Source organism: Aspergillus aculeatus (genome assembly GCF_001890905.1).
Source record: "Aspergillus aculeatus ATCC 16872 unplaced genomic scaffold ASPACscaffold_16, whole genome shotgun sequence".
Lineage (NCBI taxonomy): Eukaryota > Fungi > Ascomycota > Eurotiomycetes > Eurotiales > Aspergillaceae > Aspergillus > Aspergillus aculeatus.
The window spans coordinates 858750-882560 of record NW_017962991.1 but is presented as its reverse complement, the minus strand read 5'-3'; the positions used below and the strand labels follow the sequence as shown (position 1 = coordinate 882560).

Genomic DNA, 23811 nt, shown 5'->3' with positions numbered 1-23811 from the left:
GTTTGAATGGCTCCGAGGGGACCCGAACTGCGCACCTATCAGAGTCACTATTCTCGGCGGTATTCTCTCCTGTTACCGTGAGAAGGATGGTATCCGGGTGACTAGGCACACGCAACCCGATCCTGTTCTGTTCCCCACTGATGTGCGAACTGCTAGTACAGTGATGTTGGCCTTGAATCTCCGACGGCTCGGAAGCCGATCCTCAAACGTCTCGAACAGCAAGGCTCGCCTCTCATCAAAGGAGAAGGCGACGACTGGATCGATCAGAGAGACGAGAGAACGTTCAGCTTCAGCTTCCATTCCATGCACCGTATGATCTCCCAGGACAATGAGAAGAACAATTCCCTCCTGGACTTCGAGGACACTTCTCGGCGGACGCCCAGTGGAAGTTCCCACCACGCCCATGCCGACTATGATCTGAGACTGAGACCACTCGAGACCTACCACCAAGCGTTGGGAGGATTGCCCGTCTCCCCCGTCGGATCCATCTTGTTGCCGGCCTACGTTGAAGCTTTGCAGTTGGCAGGAAGAAATTTGTCACCTTTCTATCTTCGGAAGCTCATGGACGAGGCTTCCACCAGATACCCAGCACGGCCACGTACCCAGACCATCTGCGAAGCTTCCGCGAAGATGTATTGGATGTGGAGATTGGGGATGCAGGGCAGGTGATTGAGTCCCACGATAGCCCACCCCGTCGCAGACAATCCCCCCTCCGTCTCTTCTCAAGTTACTGATCTTTTGTTTGCTTTCATTTCTGGCCAGACTGTCTCGATGGAATAATTGGGCGAAAGGTGGCGCACTGTTAGTTAGGAGCATGACGTTGATACTAAGGCAATGCATTTGAATCACAATCTCGATCCTAGAGTACGACCCAGTTAAGCCCGGCCACCGATATTGAATCAGAAGCCATCGTATGCCCCGCCCCGTTTTTCCACCACGTAATGGTAGCTCGTCCACAGTGGTGAGTAAAATCTTTCCTAGAAGCATATGATGATGGGCTAGCCATACTGAACCCCGTCACTTCCCAACAGCCCTCCGCCGCAACCAACATGGCCAGCCATACGGCACCGCGGTAAAATGGGTCTCGAACCGCCACGGCGCATCCGAGTCGACCTGCGCAATCTCATAATCCCGGACGAGACAGGCCGCGACCTTGGAAATCTCGAAGTGCGCGAGGTTGCGACCGGGACATTGGTTGTACCCTGCGCTCCACTGCCCGGATGGATGCATGTCAGCACTACAAGCACATTTGAACAGATAGTCCGAGGGAGTAGAGGAACACTCACGTGGATCAAAAACGGATCCATCTGCTTCGCCCGATCCACATCGAGCCACCGTTCGGGGTTAAATTCATCACAGTCCGGGCCGAAGAATTTGGCGTTGCGGTGGTACACCCACGGGTTGATGCTTAAGAGGGTCTACACAGTCTCTGTCATTAGCCTCTCGGGTTTGCAAAGGGTATAGTGTACTGCACATACCCCCTCACTGAAATGCCTGTCCGCGATGGTGATTCCACCCGCGGGCACAACACGCGGCAGTCCAGTCCCGGTGGCTGGATGGTAGCGATATGTTTCCCGAATCTGTGTTGCGACGGTCAGAATCCTACATATCTATACCCCAGTTACAGGAGTCAAACATACGCAAGCCTGGAGATAAGGCAGCTTGGTAGCCTCCGCGTACGAGACGATGGGACTCAGCTCGCCGCGCGCCTGCGCCTCGTCGAGTTCCTGGCGCAATCTGGCCAGGTACTGCGGATGACGGATCAGGTGGTAGACAAACGCCTGCAGGGTGGCACTGGTGGTATCGGCGCCGGCGCCGACATTGGCTACGCAGGCGCCCATGATCTCCGACTCGGCCATCCGTTCCGGGTGCTGCTGGCGTGTGGTCAGCCACCGCTCCATCATGTCGAGGCGTGGAGGAGCCGCGGGAGGCGGCGTATGAGCAGGAGTCTTTGCCTGGCTCTGGCGTTGTCGGTGGTCGATGGCCGCCAGACAGGTGTCAAAGATGTGGGAGGTGGGCTGCAGGCCCAGGTGGCTAAGCAGCGGGTTGCCTAGCGTGAGGTTATGCAGCCAGACGTAATGGCCCATGATGGCGATGTAGAGGGCCAGCGCGCGGCTGTTGGCGATGGCGTGGCGGATGTCGGTGCCCGTCGCCAGGAAGTCGAACGGACTGGAGAAGGTCACCTCGCCGACCACGTCGAAGGCAAAGTAGTTGAACCATCGGTCGAACTCGACAGGCTGCCCGGAGGCGATCGACCGGTCCAACTGCTCTTCCAGGCGAACGAGGAGAGCGTCCACCTGTGGCTCGGATTTGATGATGTTGGACAACGCGTAGCCTGCTGCTATGTTCCGCGACTTGTGGATGTGACGCTGGGGGTTCAACTCAGACATCTGGTTCACGTAGTGATAGTCGGGGAGACTGAAAATTGAATACCAGGAGCCCTAAGTGTTTTTAAGCCGGGTTATGGGATGCAAGGCGCACAATAATGGGCCTTATGCGATGTAGGTTGGTCGTACCTTGGCAAGATTTGCTTGGAGCAGTAACCGTATGGCATCTGGGTGACAGACGCTAACTTCGTTCTCGGAAATCCGGACGAAGTGACCTGTGCGCAAGTAAGACTCATCTCTGCGCGGCAGGTTCCGGATGATGAACTCTACCATGTTTCCGATGTAATCGAATCATTTCCTGCTCGGTGTGGCCCTTGATAAGCTGATAGACCTGCCAGAGGCTGGACACGGAGGCGAGCCATGGCCCCGGGATGTCCCTCAGTGAAGTAAAATACCGCCGTTTGACAGCCACGAGGACAAAGCTGGCCAGGACGATGCTCGCCAAAGTGGAAAATGAGGCTAGCAGGTTGGCATGAAACCAGGTCAGCAAGTCCGACAGCTGCATTCTGAGGTCTCTGATCCTCCGATCCGAGTGGGTGTGGTGTTGTTCGTAAGTTCTGTGCAGAATACAGGCAGGCCACGGTCGGTGGATTGGAAATGCTGGGAAATATAAGGGTGGATGCAAGCGCTGGCAGCGGCTGGTCGATGCCCACCCGACCCGCTGATCGGTGGGGCTTGAGGCCGGCATCTCCAATCGGTTGTTTGGGGGCGGGGGCGCTAAGAGGAAGGCTAATGCCACCCAGCAACCCATGACTGATGGAGCAAGTGAGCTAAACAAGAGCTAAGCTTAGCCAAGCTGTAAGCGAGAAAAGGTGGGTTAGCCGAGGGAGATTGACTTCCTCCATCTCCGCGATGAAGTATATGAAGTGAACCTCACTTTGTCCTGCGGAGGTGAGAGTGAGAGGACCGTGGCTTCAGGCTGCTCGACTGCTCGCCTGACTACGAAACACTCACATATTCACCTATCTTAGCGTTGTCTCTATCTCTCCTTGCCCGCTACTCTCTCGAACACCCCTCTGCTTCGTCTTCTTTTGCATTATTTTCCCAGCAGAGCCTAGCTACTTAACACGACTCAATTGTTTGCTCGACATAAGCTCACAGGACCTCAGCCATGGACAGACAGTCGCCAGAGCCAATTCCAATGGAGTAAGTGCGAACATATACGCCCATTATTATCACCACCCCAGCCTGCTCATCAACTGCAACAAATCTAGCATCCTCACTTCTGAACCAGTCAAGTTCACCGTCGGACTTTCTCTGATATTCCGCTTGCCTATATCCAGGATATCGTCAGATTCACTGCGACGAGGTGATGAGTCTGAAGGACTGTCACCCAATGCTGCTTCATTCTCGGTCGACAGGCGAAGATCTGAGAAACGCCTTGTCTTTGCGTTGTAGTTTTCCTCGGACATAACCTCCATTATACAACGGAGGCTTTGATTCTACATTCTCGTCAAAAGCATCGAGTGAGAAAGGGCTTGGCGATGGGGTGAGAGGTGCTGCTCTTGCAACCCTGCCCAACTCATTTTCTACCTACCATGGCTGTTGCGCTTCTCATATCACCGTGGTTTTCAATCCCGGGGATATCCTTGCTATTTTCCAGATGCGCTTCGTTCACATCACGTTGGCTGATGTCTTTGCCTGCTGTGCTTTCTCAACATGACAACTTTGAGGCAAAGCTTGAAAGATCTAAAAATATTACGATGCAATCAGCCAATGCTATGAAATTCGAGCCACCGACTGTAATTCCCTCGCAAGATTACATTAAGGAAAACTAGGAAGGTGGTAAGCATTGACTCAATCGTAGTAGATAATGGAGCACGTGACGCGAATCTACCTTCCCCGCAGCGGTGCATGCTGACAGACACCAGTGAAGTCTTTTCGCTTGAACGTGAGAATTTGACCATTCCAGTAAAGCCTACAGAGACATGTAACCGACCTACTGTATTCAACACAGGATGAGACCCAAAGAAACCCATTTTTGCATTACTAAAATGTACATTACCCCCTCCAATAAACATGGCAGCCATCTGACCACCGGGCATCACACAAAAGAAAAGGTCTAATTACACTTCCCCATCAGCCCGACCCTGCCCACTATGAAGCAAAATGCGGCGCATTGATGAACAACCCCATCAGACACCCACCCAGTGTCCCTGCAATGGGCAAGGTCAAAATCCACGCGGTCAACAACAGCCCCACCCGCTGCCAGTTCACCGCGCGCCATGTGCCGTTACACAGTCCGACGCCAACCGTGGCGCCTGTGATGCACATCGAGGTCGACACGGGCAGAGAGTACTGCGAGAAGACGAGAACGGTGAGAGCGGCGCCGAGTTCCATCGAGCAGCCGCGGCTAGGGGAGTGGTAGGTGATTTTGTTGCCCATGACTATTACCCATTTCATTAGTACACGCACGTAGGCGAAGGGATACACTAGTAAAGAGGCTAAACTCACCCTTCATGATGTTGTACCCGTAGGTGATCAAGCCAATGGAGATACACGCCGACAGCACCGCCAGCTGCCACACTGGAACGGGAGCCTTGGCTTGGGCGGCACTGCCGGTGCTCCAGGCGGAGTAGATGACGGCCCAGGGCCCAACGGAGTTACCGATGTCGTTGGCACCGTGGGCGAAACTGGCCGTGCAGGCCGTCAGGACCTGGACGAAGGAGTAGGTGTGCTCGACCTCGTTCGGGTACTTGGTCGCGTGCGCGTAGACTCGTTGCATGCGGTCGCCCTCGGGAGTGCCGTTGATCCCGCTCTGAGCGGCGTGGATGTCGTAGTGCATGCCGTACAGCAATCCGCAGACGATCATGGCGGGAATGCGCTTGGCGAGAATGGCCATGTTGCGGAACTCGTAAAGCTGACCGGGACCCATCGGGTTGTCGCGAAGGGTGCGCATCGCCCAGCCCAGTGGGCCGCGTTTCTGCAGCAGACGGGCGCGGAGACGGCCGTCGGACTGGGCCATGAGCTCCTTGTAGGTGAGTTGCTGGGCTTCAGAGGCGACGAGCTCCTTCTCGCCGCTGGTGGAGGCCTTGTGAACGGCGTCCACGTCGGCGTCGGCGCCCTTGAGGGTCTCGGGCGAGCCGGGCGGGGAGGGGAACTCATCCTCTTGGATGACGGCGTAGTTGGGGACCTTGGCGGACTCAGAGCTGGGGTTGGCGGGTCGCTGCAGAAGCAGAGGGCCGTAGACGAACATCCACCACTTGACGTTGGGGTCCTTCTTGATGACACGGGCGTGGACGAAGGGGAGGAAGAAGATAGCCGACAGCACTGCCACCCCGGCGCCGGTGCCCATGGTCACGGCCGCGATGTACCATCCAGGCTTCTTGCTCAGACCCAGGCTGGGCGAACCCTTGTAGACAATGGAGAGGGTGCAGACAGTGGCGGCAATCAGGAACCAGAGGGGAGAGGTGTAGACCGACCAGGGAACAGGGTTCTTCCGCATGTGCACGACCACCTTGATGAGCATGAAGATGATGGAGCCAAAGCAGCCGGAGATAATGGGAGCCATGCCTAGACCCGCCAGGATGGCGCCCATTCCCTTGCCGTCGTTCCATCCCCATTGTACCTGGGAGGCGCCGACCGTGGCCACACCGACACCAGCGACCGCGGAGATGAGCGAGTAGGTGGAGGAGACGTGGGCAGAGTGTCGCGTACACCACATCACCCAAGAGGAGGCAGCGGCCAGGGCGCAGGTGAAAGCCAGCATCTGCACCCCCGCGTTTCCCTGAAAGGCGGAGTTGGGGATGATTCCGTTCTTGATGGTATCGGCGGTACGGGCTCCGACACAGATGGCGCCCAGCATCTCAAAGACGGTTCCGAAGATCATGGCTTGACGGTAGGAGACGGAGCGGGAGGAGACACTCGTGGCCCAGGAGTTCGCAACATCGTCTGCAGGGTAAGAACGAGCGGGGTCAGAGATGGAAACCATAACACGGAGAGGATTTCCGGCAACTTACTGGCACCGTTGTTGTAGGCATCCAGCATGGCAAACAGAGTGCCGATGGCAAAGATGTAGTCGTATTGATGCAGCGTCATCGTGGCTAGAGAAGCTGGGATGATGTCGCGTGAGGGGATGGCGGCTGCTGCAGGAGAGGAGGAGGCGTGAAGAGAGGAAGGAAAGAAGTAGGAGGGAGAAGGAAGGAGAGGTGAGTCTTATGTAGCCATGGCTGGAATGGCCGACTGGCTGACTGAGTGGCCAGGCTGAAGATGGGCTTACCAGGATGAGTGTTGGTGGTGGTGGTGGTTGATGAATTGTGTAGACTATGGGACAGTGGCATCTGACAGAGTGGCGTGTGTTTGACCAGGAAGCATTAACCAGTTGGACCAGTTGAACCAGCATCTTCCCTTCCGCACGTTCCTGGCCGGCCAACGCTGATTCGAGCAGGAGATTAAGCTGCGGTCGAGGGTTGCTTTGTCCACGGTTTAACCCCCCAGAATCACTTGGCATGGGCTTGGCGGTGTTCGGAGGCTGGCTTGGCAGCTCTTGGCGCCCAGCGGAGCATTTGGGCCAATCACAGCCCGAACATGATCCACGTGGGGTCGATTCAAATCCGGGGAGAAGCCAATCATCAATGCGGTTGTCTCCATGTTCGAGTTCTCAGGTAGTATACGGCTTATCGCTTCGTACCACAACCAGGATCCCTCCTGCTGTGCCCGTTCTTGCTCACCACGGTACCTCGCCACCACCACCTCCTCCCTTTCAGGCGGTGCAGAGTGTAGGATTCTCGACCTGAGCACGTGAGGTGGAGTGCCCCTTTCCCACGTGCATGTCCTCTGCCCAACCTGACTGGTCTTCGGTGGTTGCCTCCAGGTAAGACGTTCATGCATCACGATGGAGCTGAGTTCCGGGCGTGGCGACGACCGATCTGGATCAGGATTTCATCTGCATCACGGCGTCTGCCGAGAAACGGACCATGCAATCACCACTGGCAGTCCGTCCACTCCCGTTCTTGCCATCGTGCATTCGGCTGTCGCTGCTCCGCGTGGGCGACTCACCTCCTGCCTTGCCATGCAGGTGCTGTTGCCCTACACGAGTGGCAAGCCGCCCATCCACAGCTCGGGGGAAACCACCTCCCAGGTTAGCGGCATCATGCACGGTTGCCTCCTTCCAGACTGGTCTGATACCCGCTGGGAGTGGCCACGGTGAAAGAATGGTCTCGATGCCCACATGCCTCAGCAATATGAGACATAAGGTGGCAGCTGTGGGGGGCGTAGCTCCTCATCAACCACAATTACCTTCTGCCACTCTCGCCAGTGGCAGGCTCTCGCACATCGGACTAAACCTCCGATGATTGTGTCCACGGACAGTGGATATCCTGCCTTGATCGGTTAGCCTTGTTGCCTTAGGGCCGGCGTTCCCGCCTCGCTTGTGCAGCCCTGCCTTGCCTCTTGCGACAGGCGGAAAGTTCTTGAAGCTCAATCCTTCTCAGCGATCGGTTCACTTCCATCTCTTAGTCCGTCTCTGATAGCCAGGGAGATGGGTAGGACTGCATACATGGTGGGAGTTCGAGCAATGAGTCCGCACCCAACCAGTAAGTATATCACTTTCCTACCACACAACAAGGCGGTATGCTAATTCACCTGGCCATCTACTGCCACAGAACCCCGACTGAGATCCCATTGTACCACATCACCAAGACAACACATCAGAGAGAAAGTTGGAGATTCGAACAACAATTCTAATCCAAGCCAGTAAGTATGGCACTGCCTCCGACGCAACAAGACGGTATTTTAACGTACCTGGTCATCTACCACACAGATCCCGTCCTATCCTCCCCCGACCTTCCACTTCACCAACCCACTAAGACCAAAACAACACAGCAGACACAGACACAGTCACAGCGACGAAGATCTATTACTATTATAAGTCTATCGAGAACACCGCATATGTACACATTCACCCCACCTTTTCACACCTCCGGCAGACCCCTTAGTTCACGGGGATGTTGCGCTCCAGATACCCGCTCCAGGTGGGCAGGCTGCGCTTCCAGGGAGTCTGCGAGGACAGCTGCAGATCTTCGATGGCACTGGCGTACTTGATGAGGGTCGCCTCGGAGAAGGCAGTACCAAACAAGGCCAATCCATAGGGCATGTGCGAGTCCTCGTTGATACCGGCCGGCAGGGTGACCACGGGATAACCCGCCTGGGCGGCGATCTCGACGGAGGGGGCAAAGTCCGGCGGGGCCAGGAGAGCGGTGATGTTGCGGCCCTGGTAGCGCAGCGCCGCATCAATGCCCTCCTCCCGACTGGTGCGTTGACAGTACGCCAGCGCCTGCCAGTAAGTCTCGTTCATCACACCCTTGGTCGCCAGCGACGCCAAGAAGCCATCCTGTCCGGAGGCAAAGGCCGGGTTCACCCCGGGCAGGCCACCCTCGCTACCGGCGTTATCGATGTTGTACTGAACGATGTCCTCCAGCGAGCGGATGTTGGTGTTGTTCAGCTCGGCGAGATAATCCTTGATGTTGTTGTAGAAGTCGACCTTGACGTAGGAGTACTCGGACTGGTTGGGGTAGCCCCGAGAGGTGCCGTAGTCCCAGTTCCAGCCCTCGGGGTCGACAATCTCCTTGTAGTGGGGGAGCTCGGTGCCGTTGATGATGGTCGCACCCGCCGACTCAATCAGCTCCAGCAGCTCCATCAGCTGGGCGTTCTGGGCGGCGTCGTTGTACTGCCAGAACGACATCCACGGCAGACCGAACACGGCGCCCTTCAGAGCCGACTTGTCCGTCAGGAACTGGGCGTACCCACCGGTGGGGGTCTTGCCCTTTTGCGCGGCGGTCTGGTTGTCGCGGGAATCGACGCCGTAGATGGCGTCCAGGGCGTAGGTGGCGTCGCGCACGGTCTTGCCGAAGGTGCCGACCGTGTCCTGGTGCAGGGACTCGGGGATCACGCCCGCACGCGAGGTGAGGCCGACGGTAGGCTTGATGCCGACGATGTTGTTGCGCTCCGCCGGGTTGATGACTGTACCGCATTAGCAAAGCAACCCTACTATCGGTTGTGATTCACAACATACCACTGCCATCAGTCTCCGTTCCCAGCGCGAAAGGCACCTGGTTGGTGGAGATGGACACGCCGGAGCCGGAACTGCTACCGCCAGGGTTGACGGTGAAGTTATACGCGTTGCGACACTGGCCACCACGGCCCGAGTACCCCTCGGAGTAGTCGTTGGACCGCATGTCCGCCCACTCACTGAGCGTCGCCTTACCCAGCAGGACAGCCCCGGCCTCGCGCAGACGGTGCACGACGTGCGAGTCACGGGGCACGACGGAGCCCACGAGGGCCCAACTACCGGCGGTGGTCTCCATCTTGTCCTTACTGGCGATGTTATCCTTGACCAAGAAGGGGATTCCGTGCAAGGGACCGCGCACTGTGCCCGCCTGCCGCTCCGCGTCCAGCGCCTCGGCGATGCTCACCGCATCGGGGTTCAGCTGCATGACCGCACTGTGCACATCGACACTTTAGCCCTATCCTTGCCCCAGGCTTTTATTATTCTGGAGAACACTCACTTGACATAAGGCTGAACCTGGTAGATGCGCTCGAGATAACACTGAAGCAGCTGCACCCCCGTGAAATTCTTGGCCTCTAGCTCGGCCTGGATCTCGTCGATGCTGGCTTCCTCGAGCTTGAAGCCATGGCAGAGACGCATGGGGAAGAGATCGGAGCCATTGGTGCCCAGCTTGGGGAAGTCATAGGGGTAGGGCTGCAGATCCAGCTGCTGGGTGACCAGGCTGTCGTTCTGCGCCGACGAGGCGGCGGCCACCACGGCCAAGCCGACGGCCAGGAGTCGCGACGCGATGGAAGGCATTTCCGGGGATATGACGTGGGAGGGAAACAGTGAAAATCCAAAAAGAAAAAAAAAGAAAGAAAAAACAACCGAACGAGAAAGGTAGGATTATGAGTAAATCGTCGATTGATGGGGCTTGGGCCGAAACGGCGACCGACGATCGGGGGGATCGGGGAGATCGGGGGGGGATACAGCGATACCGCTGGATGCAAGGGGCAAGTCTCGAGAGCAGGAAACCAATTCCCTGGTCGGGTACAATTAATCATTTATACTTTGTCGACATGAGACAATTAATCTCTACTCCGTATGGACAAGTAGACTAGCCGATGAGGCCACCGCGGACGGACACCGGGTGGAGCGTCGGCCGAAGCTTGATCAAGCTGGCTGTCGAGACGCCGGCGGATCTTCGGCACCGTCAGAAGTCAGGACGTACGCAGGAGGGAGTCGAATTGAATGAGAAGGACTAACTAATTATGTGAGTTGACTTCGGAAGTATGTGCTTGGTTTGCTCTATGTTTGGGCCGTAATATGCAGTGTATCTTCTCGAAGCCGCCCAGAAGCTTCTCCCCCTGAGAGAATGCAAGAATAATCGTCACCGACTCCCCAACTCCAGTAGATTAATTAATCAACGGTTTCCCTGTAGCCGAGGAGATCCGAAAGAGTAATTTCCACGTAATCTGAGTGCTGACTCCCCCACCCCGCACTAACCTTCATCGGTCCTCATTTGCCCTCACTTCAAGCGGTAAGCTCCACTGCGGCCCAGTTCACAGGAGAAAGGGAAAACCGTTCCATGGATTCCCTCGTCCGTGTCCTGCCAGGGCTGCTCGTTTATCGCGTTTAAGGTAATCGATCGTGTGTCGCGCTCCCGGGAACGTCATCAAGACGCAGAAACTGCGCCATAGAAAAATAAGAGAAAAGAAAAATAAAAATCATGCGACCGAGAGAAGAGAGTTTTTTTTTTTCTTCTCGATTGTCAATAACAACCACCAAGACTGTGAAGAACCCACGAACCTGGTCGGATGGTTCGGTCGGCTGTTTTCCCACATGGCAGGATCGGCTAGTGAGAGAACTAAACAGGACTAACCAGGACTAACATATAGTGTGCTGCTCGCCTAGCCTATAGCCCTAGGCTAATGCACTTTTATCGTCCCCAGGAGGCAAAACAGACTGGACTAGACTGACTAGTTCGCCTCCCGGTGGACTCGTCCATCGGACCATGGTTCGCATCCGCATTCCTCCTAGTTCAGGGAGAACGCAAGGTGCCCATCATCTCCCCGAAATTCTGGTTCGTCGGAGCATGCAAGATTGCAAGATCTGGCCCAGTCTGCCTATTACTTCTTCACTTCGTCTTTTCTCTCTCCCGTCCCCATCCTGACTCAAAACAACGACTCCATCCCCGTAACTCCGGTGGTCCCTGGCAAGCCTGCCTGCCTGCAGCAACATGGCCAACATCCCAGCTGCCATTGAAGCGGCCGATGCTGCGGGTCGCATCCCCGCGGGGATCAGCCTGGAATACCTCGCCCAGTCGCGCGATCGCCCGGTCAAGATCGCCATCATCTTCGTCTGCGCCTTGACCACACTCGTGGTCATCGCGAGATGCTATGCCCGCATCTTCTTTCTAAAGCGATTTGGCATGGACGACTCCCTGGCCGTCTTCACTCTGGTAATTCTCTCTGCGGTTACGGGTCGGGAAAGCTTACACTGACTAACGGCTGGCAGCTGCTGTACATCACCGTGGTCGTGCTGTCCATGGTCCTCATTGATCTGGGCAGCGGCCGTCATATCGAGTACATCGAGTACGTCCTCTCATTGTCCCAGGTCAAGGAGACAGAGGTCCTGGACTTCGTCATGCACATCTTGTACACGACCGCACTGTTCATCTGCCGCCTGTCCGGTCTGGCCTTCTACCATCGGTTGGCGGCGCGACACGACAAACTTTCCCTGGCCATCAAGCTTGCCTCCATCTTCCTCGTGCTCGCCTTCCTAACCCAGTTCTTCCTGCTGCTCTTCCACTGCTTACCGGTCACGGGGCTCTGGCCGTATGAATGGCAAGCCGGGGCGAGCCAGTTCAAATGTCTGAGCTGGGGCGACGTTTACTCGGTCAATTCGGGGTTATCCTTAGTCTGCGATCTGATCATGTTGGTTCTGCCGTCCATGTTGATCTACATGCTGCATGTGTCGCGGCAACGGAAATTCCAGCTGTCACTGATCATGTTTCCGGGTGTTCTGTGAGTTCCCTGCCTAACAAATTCCTTTTTTTCCCCCAAGTCCCAAACTGACCAGACATTTCCCGCAGAGTCCTCGCCATCTCCTGCGCGCGCATCTACCTGGTGGCGGTGGGCCAATGGTCGTCGGACGGCAGCTGGGCCTACGATCCGATGCTGGCGGTCGAGACCTCCGAGATCGGAAGCACGTTGATTGCCCTCTCCATCCCCGCCCTGAAGTCCCTCTTCGGCTCCTACTTCAACCACCTCAAGGCCTCCTCCTCCGGCGGCGCCACCTCGTCCAACAAGCGATCCAGTCGGTTCCACCGCGGGTACGGCCGCACCTGGGAGGGGCATATGGAGTTGAATAGCCTGGGCCAGGCAGCGGCCGAGGCGGGGTCATATCACGTCGACGTGCAGACGGGCAAGGGGGCGATCGCCACCCCGGAGTCAACCTCGCTGGGTGGGCCACGCACGGGGAACGACAGCTCCTCAGAGGACTTGCTGTCGCCGCAGAACGCGAAGCATGCCGGTCGCGCGGCCGGCAAGGGGCAGGTTATCATCCAGGAGACGGTGACGGTGATCGAGAGCGAGAATGCCGATGCCGGACGGAGCTCCTAGGCTGCATTTGAGGCTTGTCTCACGGATGCAAATTCCGACAGCTGGATTGGGTCAGCGCATCGCCAAGGAGTAGGTGCGGAAGACCATAATATGTAAGGCATCCAGGGCGAGAATGAGGTCATTATACGGCCAAAGGGACTGGCGCTCACTCCAGTCTCCCTTCTCATGCCACTCAAGAGCATACAGACGTTCGACACTTTCGAGAATAGCAAGCAGCCATCTCGAAACCAGCCCACCAGCCGCCGGAGCAACATCACCCGGCCAGGTCTCGTTTGGTGAGTCGGAACCAGACTTGCAACCGGGGAATTGAATTTGAGTGGGACTGGTTGTGGTCGGAACCACCGGCGGGTCTAGACCTCCCATTGACCTTGGTTTACATCCCGGCATGGGAGCTTCATCAAGTTTCAGCGAGGCAATTCGGAGTCTCGCTCTACCCGATCGCCGCGCAAATTCTCTTCGCCTTGCGCATCAGATAAATATTATCCTCATAGTCCATGGCCGCTTGGTGCAGCCCAGCCCAGATTGCAAGTTCCAGGGCATTCATGAATCTTATTAAGCCACTGCGCGTGGTGGCTTGAACCCCGCCTCTAAATATCCCTCCTACGTACAGTACATAGTACTACTATTAGGTTGACGCAGAGCAGCCCTTGGGACAAGGCTGGGACTCGGGGCTATATCCAGTCAGAAGCATCCGTAGTGGCAAGTGCCAGGTAAGACCGACCTGCCCATCGCTTGAGCGTACTTCTACAATGCTTCGGCTAGAATACATGAATAATCCCACTGTGGTTTGCTTAGCTATAGCAATTTGAATGGGTAAGCTCTGCGGCCATTATGATATCTAGACATTACGTTCCTAGGATAGGTGTACTGCAGACCTCAATCGGGGATTTCAGTCTCTGAGTACTGATATATCTTGATCCTTACCCGGACTGCCTTTTGCTCAAGGAACCTTTACTTTCCTTGCTGCTCTTTTAATCTATCTCTATAGATACTGTAATCTTAGATTTTCTCCCGTTAGCGCTGCTACTAATCCTTAGCTGACTCTAAGATCAATGAACTAACTAAATAACCTAACAGTGAGTGATACCTTCGTTGCAAACAGTTCCGACCGGGGCGGGGCGATGCGCAGTATTCCCAACATGGTTTAGTGCCACCCGCGCTTATCTATGCCGAGGATCATCTTCGGTCTTCCCGCTTCAACCACGGAGTACGGAGTACTCGGTGTACGAACCAGAGTGCAGTGCACTATCGCAACGGGCTTGGGTTTCTTTGTTGCGACATACAGTACTCGTAGCTCGAGGCGTTATGGAGGAGGAAACATAGTTTGCTCCACTTGGGTGCCGTAGACTGATTTGTCTCGATTGCAACGGTCAGTCTTTCTCCTCTTTTACCTCCTATCGCTCGAAATTACGTCGCAAGAATCTTCATAACAGCTGTGAAGGGAGGCCTCCATGCAAAGGAGGAAGAACAGCAAGCTCAATGTTCCTTGGCCGCAACGTCAAAAGAGATGCACCTGTCATGTGACCGTGGCCCACGTGATCAAGGTTACCAGCCTTGCTTAGGCGCCTGGAGCTTTTCTCCTTCCACAACTATTCACATCACATTCTTCTGTTGGTGGCAAGGGAAGCTTCTTTGTCATGAGCTCTTTGAGATTGTCTCTTTCTCGCGCGTGATCTACAACGGTGACAGGTCTTCACTGATTGCTGTTTGATTCGAAGCCCTCTTGGTTTCTAACAAAGTATATAGCCATATCGGGGAGCCGGAGACCATCGTGGTACTAAAGATTGCCAATAACAATGCGCATTATACCGGCTATAAGCACGAGGTTAAAGAGTATATTTGCAACGCAAACCCCTCACATTGTGGTCGCCTACTACTCCGCACATTGCTTAACTTCCTCGAAGTCTAAGGTCCGGAAGGTTCTTATTTGTGTTTTGTATACCCGTCTCTGAGGGAGCTTCTATTAATGTATCAGCAGCGCTTCGTCGATGGGAGGATGCTACTCCCTATATCAAAACCTACATCGGTACTCTGCTTATAGAGCTTTACTTTCTCCACCAAGAATGCAGAGTAATCCATACGGGTAAGTTATATTGATTCTTGTTTTTCTATGGGTAAACACTGAGCTATGCTGTCCAGATATAAAAATCAAAGAATATCATGATCTTCTTTGAGGATCTGATCATGCTCGCTGATTTAAAGAGTCGCAGTTTGAATGGCCAATAGCGTCCAAGATCGACTCGACAGGACGACCAGTACACTAATCCCTTGCTATTCTTGTTGCTTTTACTAATACCAGAATCAGTTGTGTAATCTTGTAGAAGGTAAGAAGCTGTTTCAGCTTATCCACATTCAACACAGCTGCTATGATGCAAAGCTTCATGTCGCGCAAATAATAGCCTTACTTGGTCCCCCGCCTTCTGAAATCCTGCAGAGGTATCATTAATGCGCGAGTTTTCGTTACCGAGACCTGTCTGACGAGAAGACGGCAGTATATACGAGACCGCGGAAGAGTACTTTTATACACCGTTCTTTAACAGTTATGGTAGGCTTGTAGGATTTGTTATCTCGGTTATATAGATTATCTAACTCGTAATCAATAAACATTTCAGGTTGCTCTGAAGATCTGATTCCCGATCGGCGTCTCGGCGATACGGTTTCCTCCACTGCACACATGCGTGGCGCTTTCAGTGAGTTCCATTTTTGCCTGACTCCGTCCAGTCGAAACCTTCGTTGCGCACATGGCTCGGTGTCATCTCGGAGGGCTGGTCGGCCGACGACCGTCTTAAATCCCTCCGTGTGGAGGAAAAGAGGTTGCGCAGAGCGTGTTTCAGAGAACGAAGACTGGGGCTTCGCCAGAATTGGGCTTTATTGCGGTCAGGGCACTGTAAATGCCGAGGTTCCCGGAGATTGGGGCCCCTGCTGGTGGTATGTCCGCCATTCCTGCAATGTATGGTATAATGGTTTAGATGGACACGTCCACTGAACAGAAAGAGTTCGAATGCTGAAGCGACCACGGGAGAAGCCTAAGCTTTACAATGGGGTCTGCTACACACCTGCTGCTATGCTTAGCCATGCACATGTTCCACACAGGCTTGCGTACAAAAGCTCTATGACTATTGCTGGCTTGGCTCAGGTGCAGTCACGAACAATTGCACCCAATGGTTGAGATGGTGGGCGCAGAAAGGTAGCTTCGCGCGTGCTTATTCAAGCCATTTTTAGCCATTCTATGCGGGATAGTGATTGGGACGCAAGTTGGGGCCACCATCTCTGATGTTCGACACATATAAGGCTAATATAAATGAGAGGGATCACATGATCTCACTGTACTTCTCTCAGCCTTGCCTCGTCCCTTGTTTTCACCCCCTCTCATCCATCTCTTCATCTCTTCATCTCTTCATCTCTTCATCTCTTCATCTCTTCATCCATCCATCCATCCATCCATTCATAATACTCTATGACTCGAACAACACCAAATCACTACTGTTCAATATGTGGCATTCTGATTGCCCGTACCTTGGTCATGCCTGGCACCGTGCCAACCGATCTGGAATGGTACCGGCAGCTCCGTGTGATCCAGCTTCGCGATGATACATTAGATGGTTCATGGCTAGTCACCCAATCTGCCACTGTGAGCGGCGTAGGATATGTCAATCATTCCAATCGAATGCATGCCCCCTCGCACCATGATTGCTGTTTCGACGACGACGGGGTTGGCAGCCTGATGTCATACATCCGATTCCGCGACCCGGCGTCAGGTACCTGGTCATTCGACGTGCATGAATTATGCTGGCAGATTCTACTGCAGAGAGTCCCGGGGGGCCGATCCGACCTCACCAAGGTTTCCACTCTCCTATTCCAGATGATGTTTTGTACCACATGGGACAAGCATAGATACCTTCGTCCTGATCATGACTTCGGTGGCGCAGCCCAATTTCAAAAGCCGATGGGGGCTGTGATTCACGATATGATCGACCAAGGATTTGATTATCTCTCGGCTTGTCCTTCACAGTTCCGCGATCTGGCAGAGATTCTATCGTTTGCTACCCCGGACACTCAGTTCTGCCCTCAACAATCCACGCATAGAGCCTGGAGGCCGTCTTCGCGCGATGACATATTCTCCTCACTTCCAGTCGAGGTTCTACTTATGATTGTGTCCGTCCTCCCTTCACCCGACATTCAGCAGTTGCGATTGGCGTCAAGAAGTCTTGCATCCGCGACTGATCCGTCATCGCTGCCTCAGTTCTTCTGGCGCACCAGGTTTCTGGCAGATGGTGAGATGGGATTTGCTTGGCCCGCTAACTCGACGGGTGATCTCAACTGGCGTGACGCTTACTTTACGCTGAAGCATGCTTTGAGCGATACCTCCGGCTCCAACTTTGCGCAGGCCAGAAACCGGCGGCGAATATGGAGACTCGCTGATATCAATGCGGCTCTGCTTTCTCAGTTCTTGGAGGGAACCGACCTTTGTGGCAGTATCTGTACCAAAAACGCAGGTCTGTCTCATAGCCCCAATACAACTACTGAAAATGGGACACACGGTAAAATGCTCAGCGCCCAAGTCTCGGAGGACTCTCACCGGCTACTTTCTGTAGGAAGTCTGAGGCTCCACGATAGGACCGTCATTCTACCTTTGGACGCCTCCACTGTCAAGACCATTCGTGTTTATGTGGTTTACTTTAACTTGCAGTGTTTCATCTCCGGTCTGGAATTTGAACTTCTGAACCTTTCTACTCAAGCGCTTTCCGACATTGCTCTGGGATTCACGCCACCCAATGCGGGCCATTTGATCCAAATTGCCCCGTCCGTTTGTGTAACAGGATTTGAACTAGAAGTCAGTTCGCGAGGCATCACCAATCTAAGAGTGCTCGTTGAAGGAAGCGACCACGGTGCATGTCCGCCGCAGTGGGTGCGAGATCAAGAGACGGACCGGGCCGATATCGGGTTGGGAAAGCTGAACTTCGGCGCTATGAAAGCACGACGAATCCGACTGGTCGCTATGTTTGATGTAAGTTCGACTGCCGCATCGTCAACGTGTCTGCTGATCGATGGCACGCAAGGCATTCAAAATGATTGCCTTGGGATTTACCGAAGCCAGTGACACCGTTTCGGAAAACGACAACAGTTTCACACTCCAACCAATGTGGACACCCACCTATCCAAGAGAAGCCGTATCCCTCGTTCCTGAATTGCAGCCAGCATTGCAAGGGTACAACCGTATGCTGAATATTGATTTCGCGGGTGCCAACAGTCAGAAGCTTTTGCAACTCACAAGGATAGTGATCCATATCCTCAATGACTCGGCACCCATTGTAGGATTCACCTTCTATTCCGATAACCGGACCTCTACCCACTTCGGTCGACAGGGTTCGATGGAAGTATCTTGGTTGATTGATGGACCCGGTGGGGAGTATGTCACAGGTGTCACAGTCGCGAAGTCCACCAAGGATAGTCGAATCCTGTTACTTCGGGTACTCGCATCTCTTCGTTCGGCATGCCACTGAGACTGACGTGAATCAGATGCGCACAAACCTTGGAAAGGAGCTCATAACGGGTTGGGATGAGCTGAGCCGCTTTGAAGTGTCGGACTACCGGCTAACACTGCAAAATCAGCGCCTCATAGAAAAACGCCGCCATGTACACACAGACCTGATCGCTTGCTGGCCATAAGGAGCCGATAACATGCGGAAAGCCTGCAATCAAGAACCCAGTGGTCAGGTGTATTCCCTCATCCCGCAGCTTCTCGGCGCGATTCTCCGCGGTGGAACAGGCAGACAAATACGCAATCCAGGCACAGGACGTCGCTTGATCAAGGAGCTGAGAGACGGTTAGCTTGTCTACCACGAAACCAGAACTACTCCTCTTCTTCAGAAGCATATGACTGTCAGCCGGGTCCTCGGGATCCGAGTGCCCGTGACAGGCAAAATGTACCAGCTCGCACGTCGATATTTGGGCAAGAATCTCGTCGGCAGAAGGCCCAGCCAGATGGTTTACATGCATGGCGTGTCTGACGGTATCGATAATGGCTTCGGCTTCTCGACGGACCCCATGGAGTGTGCCATGACCCGGGGTATCCGGCATCGTGGCGATCAACAGAGACGGGCTGTCCTCTGGCTGGATGGGTGCCTGGGCCGCCCTTCGCTGAGCGTTGCGCCGGGAATTCTGAAGAGTCTTGATTGTCGGGGTATATGAAGAGATGACGCGGTCGAGACAATTCTCCTTTGCCCTGTTCTCGTCGTGGGGACCGGTGGTGTAGTCGCCGGCGGCGTGGAAGGGGAGTCCACTCGCCGCACCCACGCCAATCCACCAGACTCGGCTTTTGTGCCGAGAAGAGATGCTGTTATGCGACGCGAGCAGCTCAAGGATTGGCTTTACACAAGTGTACCATAGCCATGACAGGAGATCCACATCTTGCGCCTCTGGCGGCAGATCACTCTCTAGATCTCTGGGCCCTGACTTCCAGGTGCACCGCATTCGCAATAGTTGATGACGAAACTGCGGTACAGAATGGCTGATCATGCTATCGAGCGGTAAATGTTTGATCCAATCCGTGTGATAAGAATAGCATCGGATGACATGCAGGTTACATTCACCACAACAATTGGCCCCTCGCGGGAAGAGTCGATAATCTCCGGAAGTGTTACCGGCTGCAGGAAGTTCTCAAAGCCCGTCTTCTCACGGATGCGACTCTCGCACTGTTGCAGAAGTTGAAATGCAGCTCGACGGTTGTTAATCGGCTGCGGCTCATCCACATGGATATCACGCAAGGCCTTCTCCCGAAGCATGTTATACCTCAGGGCGAGATCCTCATGCACCCGGTGCAAGTTTGACAGGTCTCTTTGAAGGTCAATCAAATCACCAATAAGAATACCACGGCTGATCTCAATTTTCAGAAGTGCTTGTGTCAGAGATCCACTCCGAAGTAATGCGACGCAGGTGTGACCAGCGAGACCGGACAGGCTTTGCAGACTGTAAGTCTTGTCATCATGCTTCAGGTCGCGGCTGCTGATAAGAGGTATCTGCGGAAATATGAATTCTTCTGCGAGTCTTCTAGCCGCTGTCCAGTTTAGGTGATGTATTGCGTGATGCATGACGCATGAAGCACCTCGTACACGATCTATAGGCAGGGCTTGATCAGATTCATAGCATCGCTGGAAGCTCCGTAGTCCACGACGGTAGGCTGTAGTATCATTCGTGCGAGAGGCCTTCGCGAGCCAGAGGTTCCCAAGTATCAACCGATTTGAGCTCGTATCGTCAACATTCAGACCAAAGAAGGCATCCATTGAATCGATTGCTTTGTCAAGGTCGGCGATGTCGTGGGTCAACCCATAGAGATCCTTATATAGTCCACCAAGCGCATGTAAAATCTTTTTCTTGTAGGGTGAATTGAGGCCATCATACGAATGAGCGCGTATAGTCTCAACTTCCTCGATAGAGGCTCGCAGAGCCTGTGTCTGATCAGTCCGGTTTGGATCTTCTGTTGCCATCCACACAGCCCTTTGTATGATCAACCCTATTTGTTCGGCGCTACCGCTGATCGCGGCATCTATTGCTGTGTTTATCAGCTTTTGTGCCTTGTCGAAATCTTCATGTCGTCCCTGACGCTGCCACCTCGCCATCAAGTAAATAGCCGTGCGCTGTTCTCCGGGCAAGTCCTTTGACCCCTTCAACGGAAGTCATTCTTCTGCCCTGGCGATTGCGAGATCTAGGTCCCTGCTATGCCCCGTTTGAGTGTATCGGCGATAGTATTGGTCCTGAAGCATCTCAAGGAGCACCCAGTATATTGGTGAATCGACCTCCGCGAGAGCAAAAGCTTGCTCGGCCTTATCAAGAGAAGTGTCAAACTTTTCTCCTCTCGCGAACTCGGCAGGAGCGTACGCCATATACATCTCTTCCAAGCCACTTGTGAGGATTTGAACAAAGGAATCCTCCTTTGGGACCGCGTGGCGAACCTCTTTGTAGATATCCAGGGCCTTTTGCAAGTCGTCTGTGTTCCCGGTCTCATGGTACCGCGTATTATAGACAGAAGCAAATACCAACGAGAAGACGAAATTATCATGCCCTCCAAGATCCCCGATTGTCTCGATTTCGGTGATGATTCGGTCGAGGTCTGTGCTTCGTTTGGTTCGTTCATATCGTATTTGCAGGTTCATAATCAGGAACATTCGGTACGCGTGCGCCTCTGGCTTAGCTTGGACTGCCAATTGGGAGTATTCGATTGCTTTGTTGAGATTTTCCTCCTCCTCTTGACTTGTGGCGGATCGTCGCGCCTCGTACTCAAATGCAATATTTCTCAAGACATCTGCCCTACCAGGGTCATTATCCGGCAGCCTCGACAGTTCTTCCTTCTTGCGGAGGATTCTTTCGGTGATCATATCTGACTTCTGGTGTCCGGATCCACCGCTCTTTGGATCCACACAAGTCCACCACTTATTGTCAGCCTTTCTAGCAGCGATAAAGGCATCACTAGTCTGCGTTACTGCATTTCCGAATACTAACAGCGCTTTTTCCTGCATGACTTGTTGAATGGTTTTGCGTTTAGTATGAGGCCTTGGCGTGATACCTGTGGGTGTTACAGTCCTGGTTATCTGTCCACCCACATTTAGTTCCGACTTTTCATTCCCCCAAGAGTTTCTATACACACCTCGCAACTTCCCGCTTGAGCTGGCATCGAAGTCGGAGCCGATATCTTTATTCGAGCTTCTTTGACCGCATTTCTCCACCCTGGAAACTTTGATGATTCGTTAGCAGTTCTCCTGATGCTTGGGGCTACTGCATGAGCATACCCGTACTCTTGCCCAGATCACCAGCCGATTGCCTTCCTCGATGAGGTTTAGCAAGTGCTCAGCGCTCTTCTCATGCTCATCCCCGCCTCGCTTCCAGGTCACGACTTGTTGCTGCCATTGTGATTGAAGAGTATTCTTCACCAGGGTCGTGCTGATTTCTCCGCTCGACTGGGCATGGCCCATGGGCAGATTCTTGAAGTATAGCCCTTGCTCCTGAATCCACTCGCCAAATTCCTCTGGACTCGATCGGACGTAAGCCGGGTCGCTCAAGTCGTGGAACAAGTTGGGATCGGGTTCTTCGGCCCAGGCGCCTAAAATCGAGACTTCGAACCAGGACCAGAGCCCATTCTGGGGGTTTCCATATCCCTGATCGTGGCTGGTAATATCGAACTGGATGGCAGAGACCTTGTCGGGAAGTGGGCGAGAAACGAGGTATAACGCGGTCCACTGATGAGGGACCGAACTCGACCGGCCAGGCGGGGGGAGACGCACCACTTCGTTCCTGCCCCCCCAGAGTGCGAGGCCTTTCAGCATGGGGGTAGTAGTTATCTTCAGTCGGGTTTCTGTGTTATGCGGGTGATGGTGGGAGGAGATGATACACGAAGGGGGGGTAAGGCTGGCGTATGTAGTGTGATGGAACAGCTGGAGGCCTGACTCGGTCAGGCGGATACGCTATATACTAGATTGACTAATGAGATCAAGCAGCTAACGTGTGGCTGAGACGCAGCGTTGATGAACTGATTGGTCAAGGATGATCTTTGACCAGAAAGAGATATTACCTATTTCTTTCAGCCAAGGACTGTTTCCTCTTTCTAGGCGGGCCGTGGCGCTGGCACTGCCATGTCATCCCGTCTACTGTATATTTGCTTTTATCCTGAGATATCACTATAGACATCAAGCCTGTGAAGCATATTGTTACGGTTCTTGATTATCAAGACTACAATAGGGGCTTGTAACAAACCTCCATACTATCTGAATAAAACTACATACTAGACTAGAGTGGCGATCAACCGGCCGGCATGCAGGTCAGCTTATACCTTGCATGGCCTTCATCTCCAAATCTAGCCGAGCAACATAGGTCACCTGACATGTTCAAGAACGTTACGGTTGGTTCGTCATTTACGTACAATGAGACAAATAACGCTCTCGTCACCTCCCCTCAGTATCCCCACCCTGAGGCTGTAAAGAACCCAACCCGCCTATGTTGAATAAGCTAAGTGGTCCCTTGACAACCTTCTTCGCCCGCCTCCGTCCCCCACTCCTTCTATGCCCACAAACGCGGCAGGCCTGCAGACTCGACAAACCATGCCTAGGCATAGTTGCAGGCGAACGAACTCCACTGCTTAGGCTGGCCAATGGTGGCAAACGCCCCCTCCAGCGCTCCACTGCTGGAGCCGCTGCAGCCGACATCGCTAGAGAGAGAGATCAGTCCCGCCATCCACGATAGCGATCCTTTCCCTAGTGACCGTAAACACTTACATCCAGAAGGTACAGACATTGCCATCCCAGACGCTGACGGACTGGACTTTATCATTCCAGCTCGCGTCCTTGCCGGCGAAGGAGACTTTCGGGTGTCAGTATGCTAAGAAAAGACGGATTCGGGGGGAGAGCCAGGGCAAGGGTGAGAAAATACTGCATTGGTTCACATTGGTGCTCTGATAGTTTGTGCAGGTGCCCGTGAACTCGGTGCCGGTGCACATGGTGCCCCAGGTGATGGAGGCGGTGGCTCCGTGGAGGAGGCTGAGGAGAGTGGCGGCGGCTGCGATGGACTTCATTGTGATAGAGGATGAGGAAGGTGGATGCAGGTAGGCAGATACGTTGTTGCAGTGTGAGGAGGATTCTTATCGAGGGTGATGAGAGGAAGAAGTGGTCTCGTCGGAAGGGACTTTATATAGTTTTCCAGATGCCCCTGCTTATATATTCAACCTGGTTGTCTCTGCTTGAAAGACCAATATGGTAGGAGTCCCCTTTCTCCAGCCTCACGAACATTACACCCACTCGAGTCAGAGCATGCATGCTTCGTATAGGTC

The 23811-nt window shown here is 54.0% G+C and overlaps 8 protein-coding genes across 8 annotated transcripts; 2 read left to right on the top strand and 6 right to left on the bottom strand.

Moving 5' to 3' along the window:
• Positions 1-1017: 1017 nt before the first annotated feature.
• ASPACDRAFT_46840 (cytochrome P450) lies at positions 1018-2892 on the bottom strand (the record flags this gene model as incomplete). The annotated part of the gene is made up of 6 exons (XM_020201852.1): positions 1018-1212; positions 1287-1418; positions 1479-1580; positions 1641-2441; positions 2517-2602; positions 2658-2892. The coding sequence occupies 6 exons, from the start codon at positions 2890-2892 to the stop codon at positions 1018-1020; spliced, it is 1551 nt and encodes a 516-aa protein (XP_020053008.1).
• A 1460-nt stretch (positions 2893-4352) lies between these two features.
• On the bottom strand, positions 4353-6515 carry ASPACDRAFT_81315 (uncharacterized protein). The gene is made up of 3 exons (XM_020205848.1): positions 6347-6515; positions 4842-6278; positions 4353-4774 (listed from the first exon to the last, which is right to left on the bottom strand). Exons 1-3 carry the CDS (start codon positions 6423-6425, stop codon positions 4485-4487), a joined length of 1806 nt encoding a protein of 601 aa, XP_020053007.1. The 5' UTR covers positions 6426-6515; the 3' UTR covers positions 4353-4484.
• Positions 6516-8226: 1711 nt separating this feature from the next.
• On the bottom strand, positions 8227-10230 carry ASPACDRAFT_81314 (amidase family protein). The gene is made up of 2 exons (XM_020205847.1): positions 9400-10230; positions 8227-9347 (listed from the first exon to the last, which is right to left on the bottom strand). The coding sequence occupies exons 1-2, from the start codon at positions 9818-9820 to the stop codon at positions 8320-8322; spliced, it is 1449 nt and encodes a 482-aa protein (XP_020053006.1). The 5' UTR covers positions 9821-10230; the 3' UTR covers positions 8227-8319.
• A 1381-nt stretch (positions 10231-11611) lies between these two features.
• On the top strand, positions 11612-12881 carry ASPACDRAFT_16799 (uncharacterized protein; the record flags this gene model as incomplete). The annotated part of the gene is made up of 3 exons (XM_020197171.1): positions 11612-11833; positions 11890-12398; positions 12467-12881. Coding segments are annotated over 3 exons (1146 nt in total), but the record flags the coding sequence as incomplete, so codon positions are not given.
• Positions 12882-16518: 3637 nt separating this feature from the next.
• ASPACDRAFT_46835 (F-box protein) lies at positions 16519-18499 on the top strand (the record flags this gene model as incomplete). Its single annotated transcript, XM_020201851.1, has 2 exons — positions 16519-18003; positions 18056-18499. 2 exons carry the CDS (start codon positions 16519-16521, stop codon positions 18497-18499), a joined length of 1929 nt encoding a protein of 642 aa, XP_020053004.1.
• Positions 18500-18590: 91 nt separating this feature from the next.
• ASPACDRAFT_46834 (CHAT domain-containing protein) lies at positions 18591-21511 on the bottom strand (the record flags this gene model as incomplete). The annotated part of the gene is made up of 4 exons (XM_020201850.1): positions 18591-19451; positions 19583-20052; positions 20101-20443; positions 20771-21511. 4 exons carry the CDS (start codon positions 21509-21511, stop codon positions 18591-18593), a joined length of 2415 nt encoding a protein of 804 aa, XP_020053003.1.
• Positions 21512-21686: 175 nt separating this feature from the next.
• ASPACDRAFT_46833 (uncharacterized protein) lies at positions 21687-22315 on the bottom strand (the record flags this gene model as incomplete). Its single annotated transcript, XM_020201849.1, has 2 exons — positions 21687-21719; positions 21782-22315. 2 exons carry the CDS (start codon positions 22313-22315, stop codon positions 21687-21689), a joined length of 567 nt encoding a protein of 188 aa, XP_020053002.1.
• A 775-nt stretch (positions 22316-23090) lies between these two features.
• On the bottom strand, positions 23091-23556 carry ASPACDRAFT_46832 (uncharacterized protein; the record flags this gene model as incomplete). Its single annotated transcript, XM_020201848.1, has 3 exons — positions 23091-23193; positions 23261-23345; positions 23415-23556. 3 exons carry the CDS (start codon positions 23554-23556, stop codon positions 23091-23093), a joined length of 330 nt encoding a protein of 109 aa, XP_020053001.1.
• Between the last annotated feature and the right edge of the window lie 255 nt (positions 23557-23811).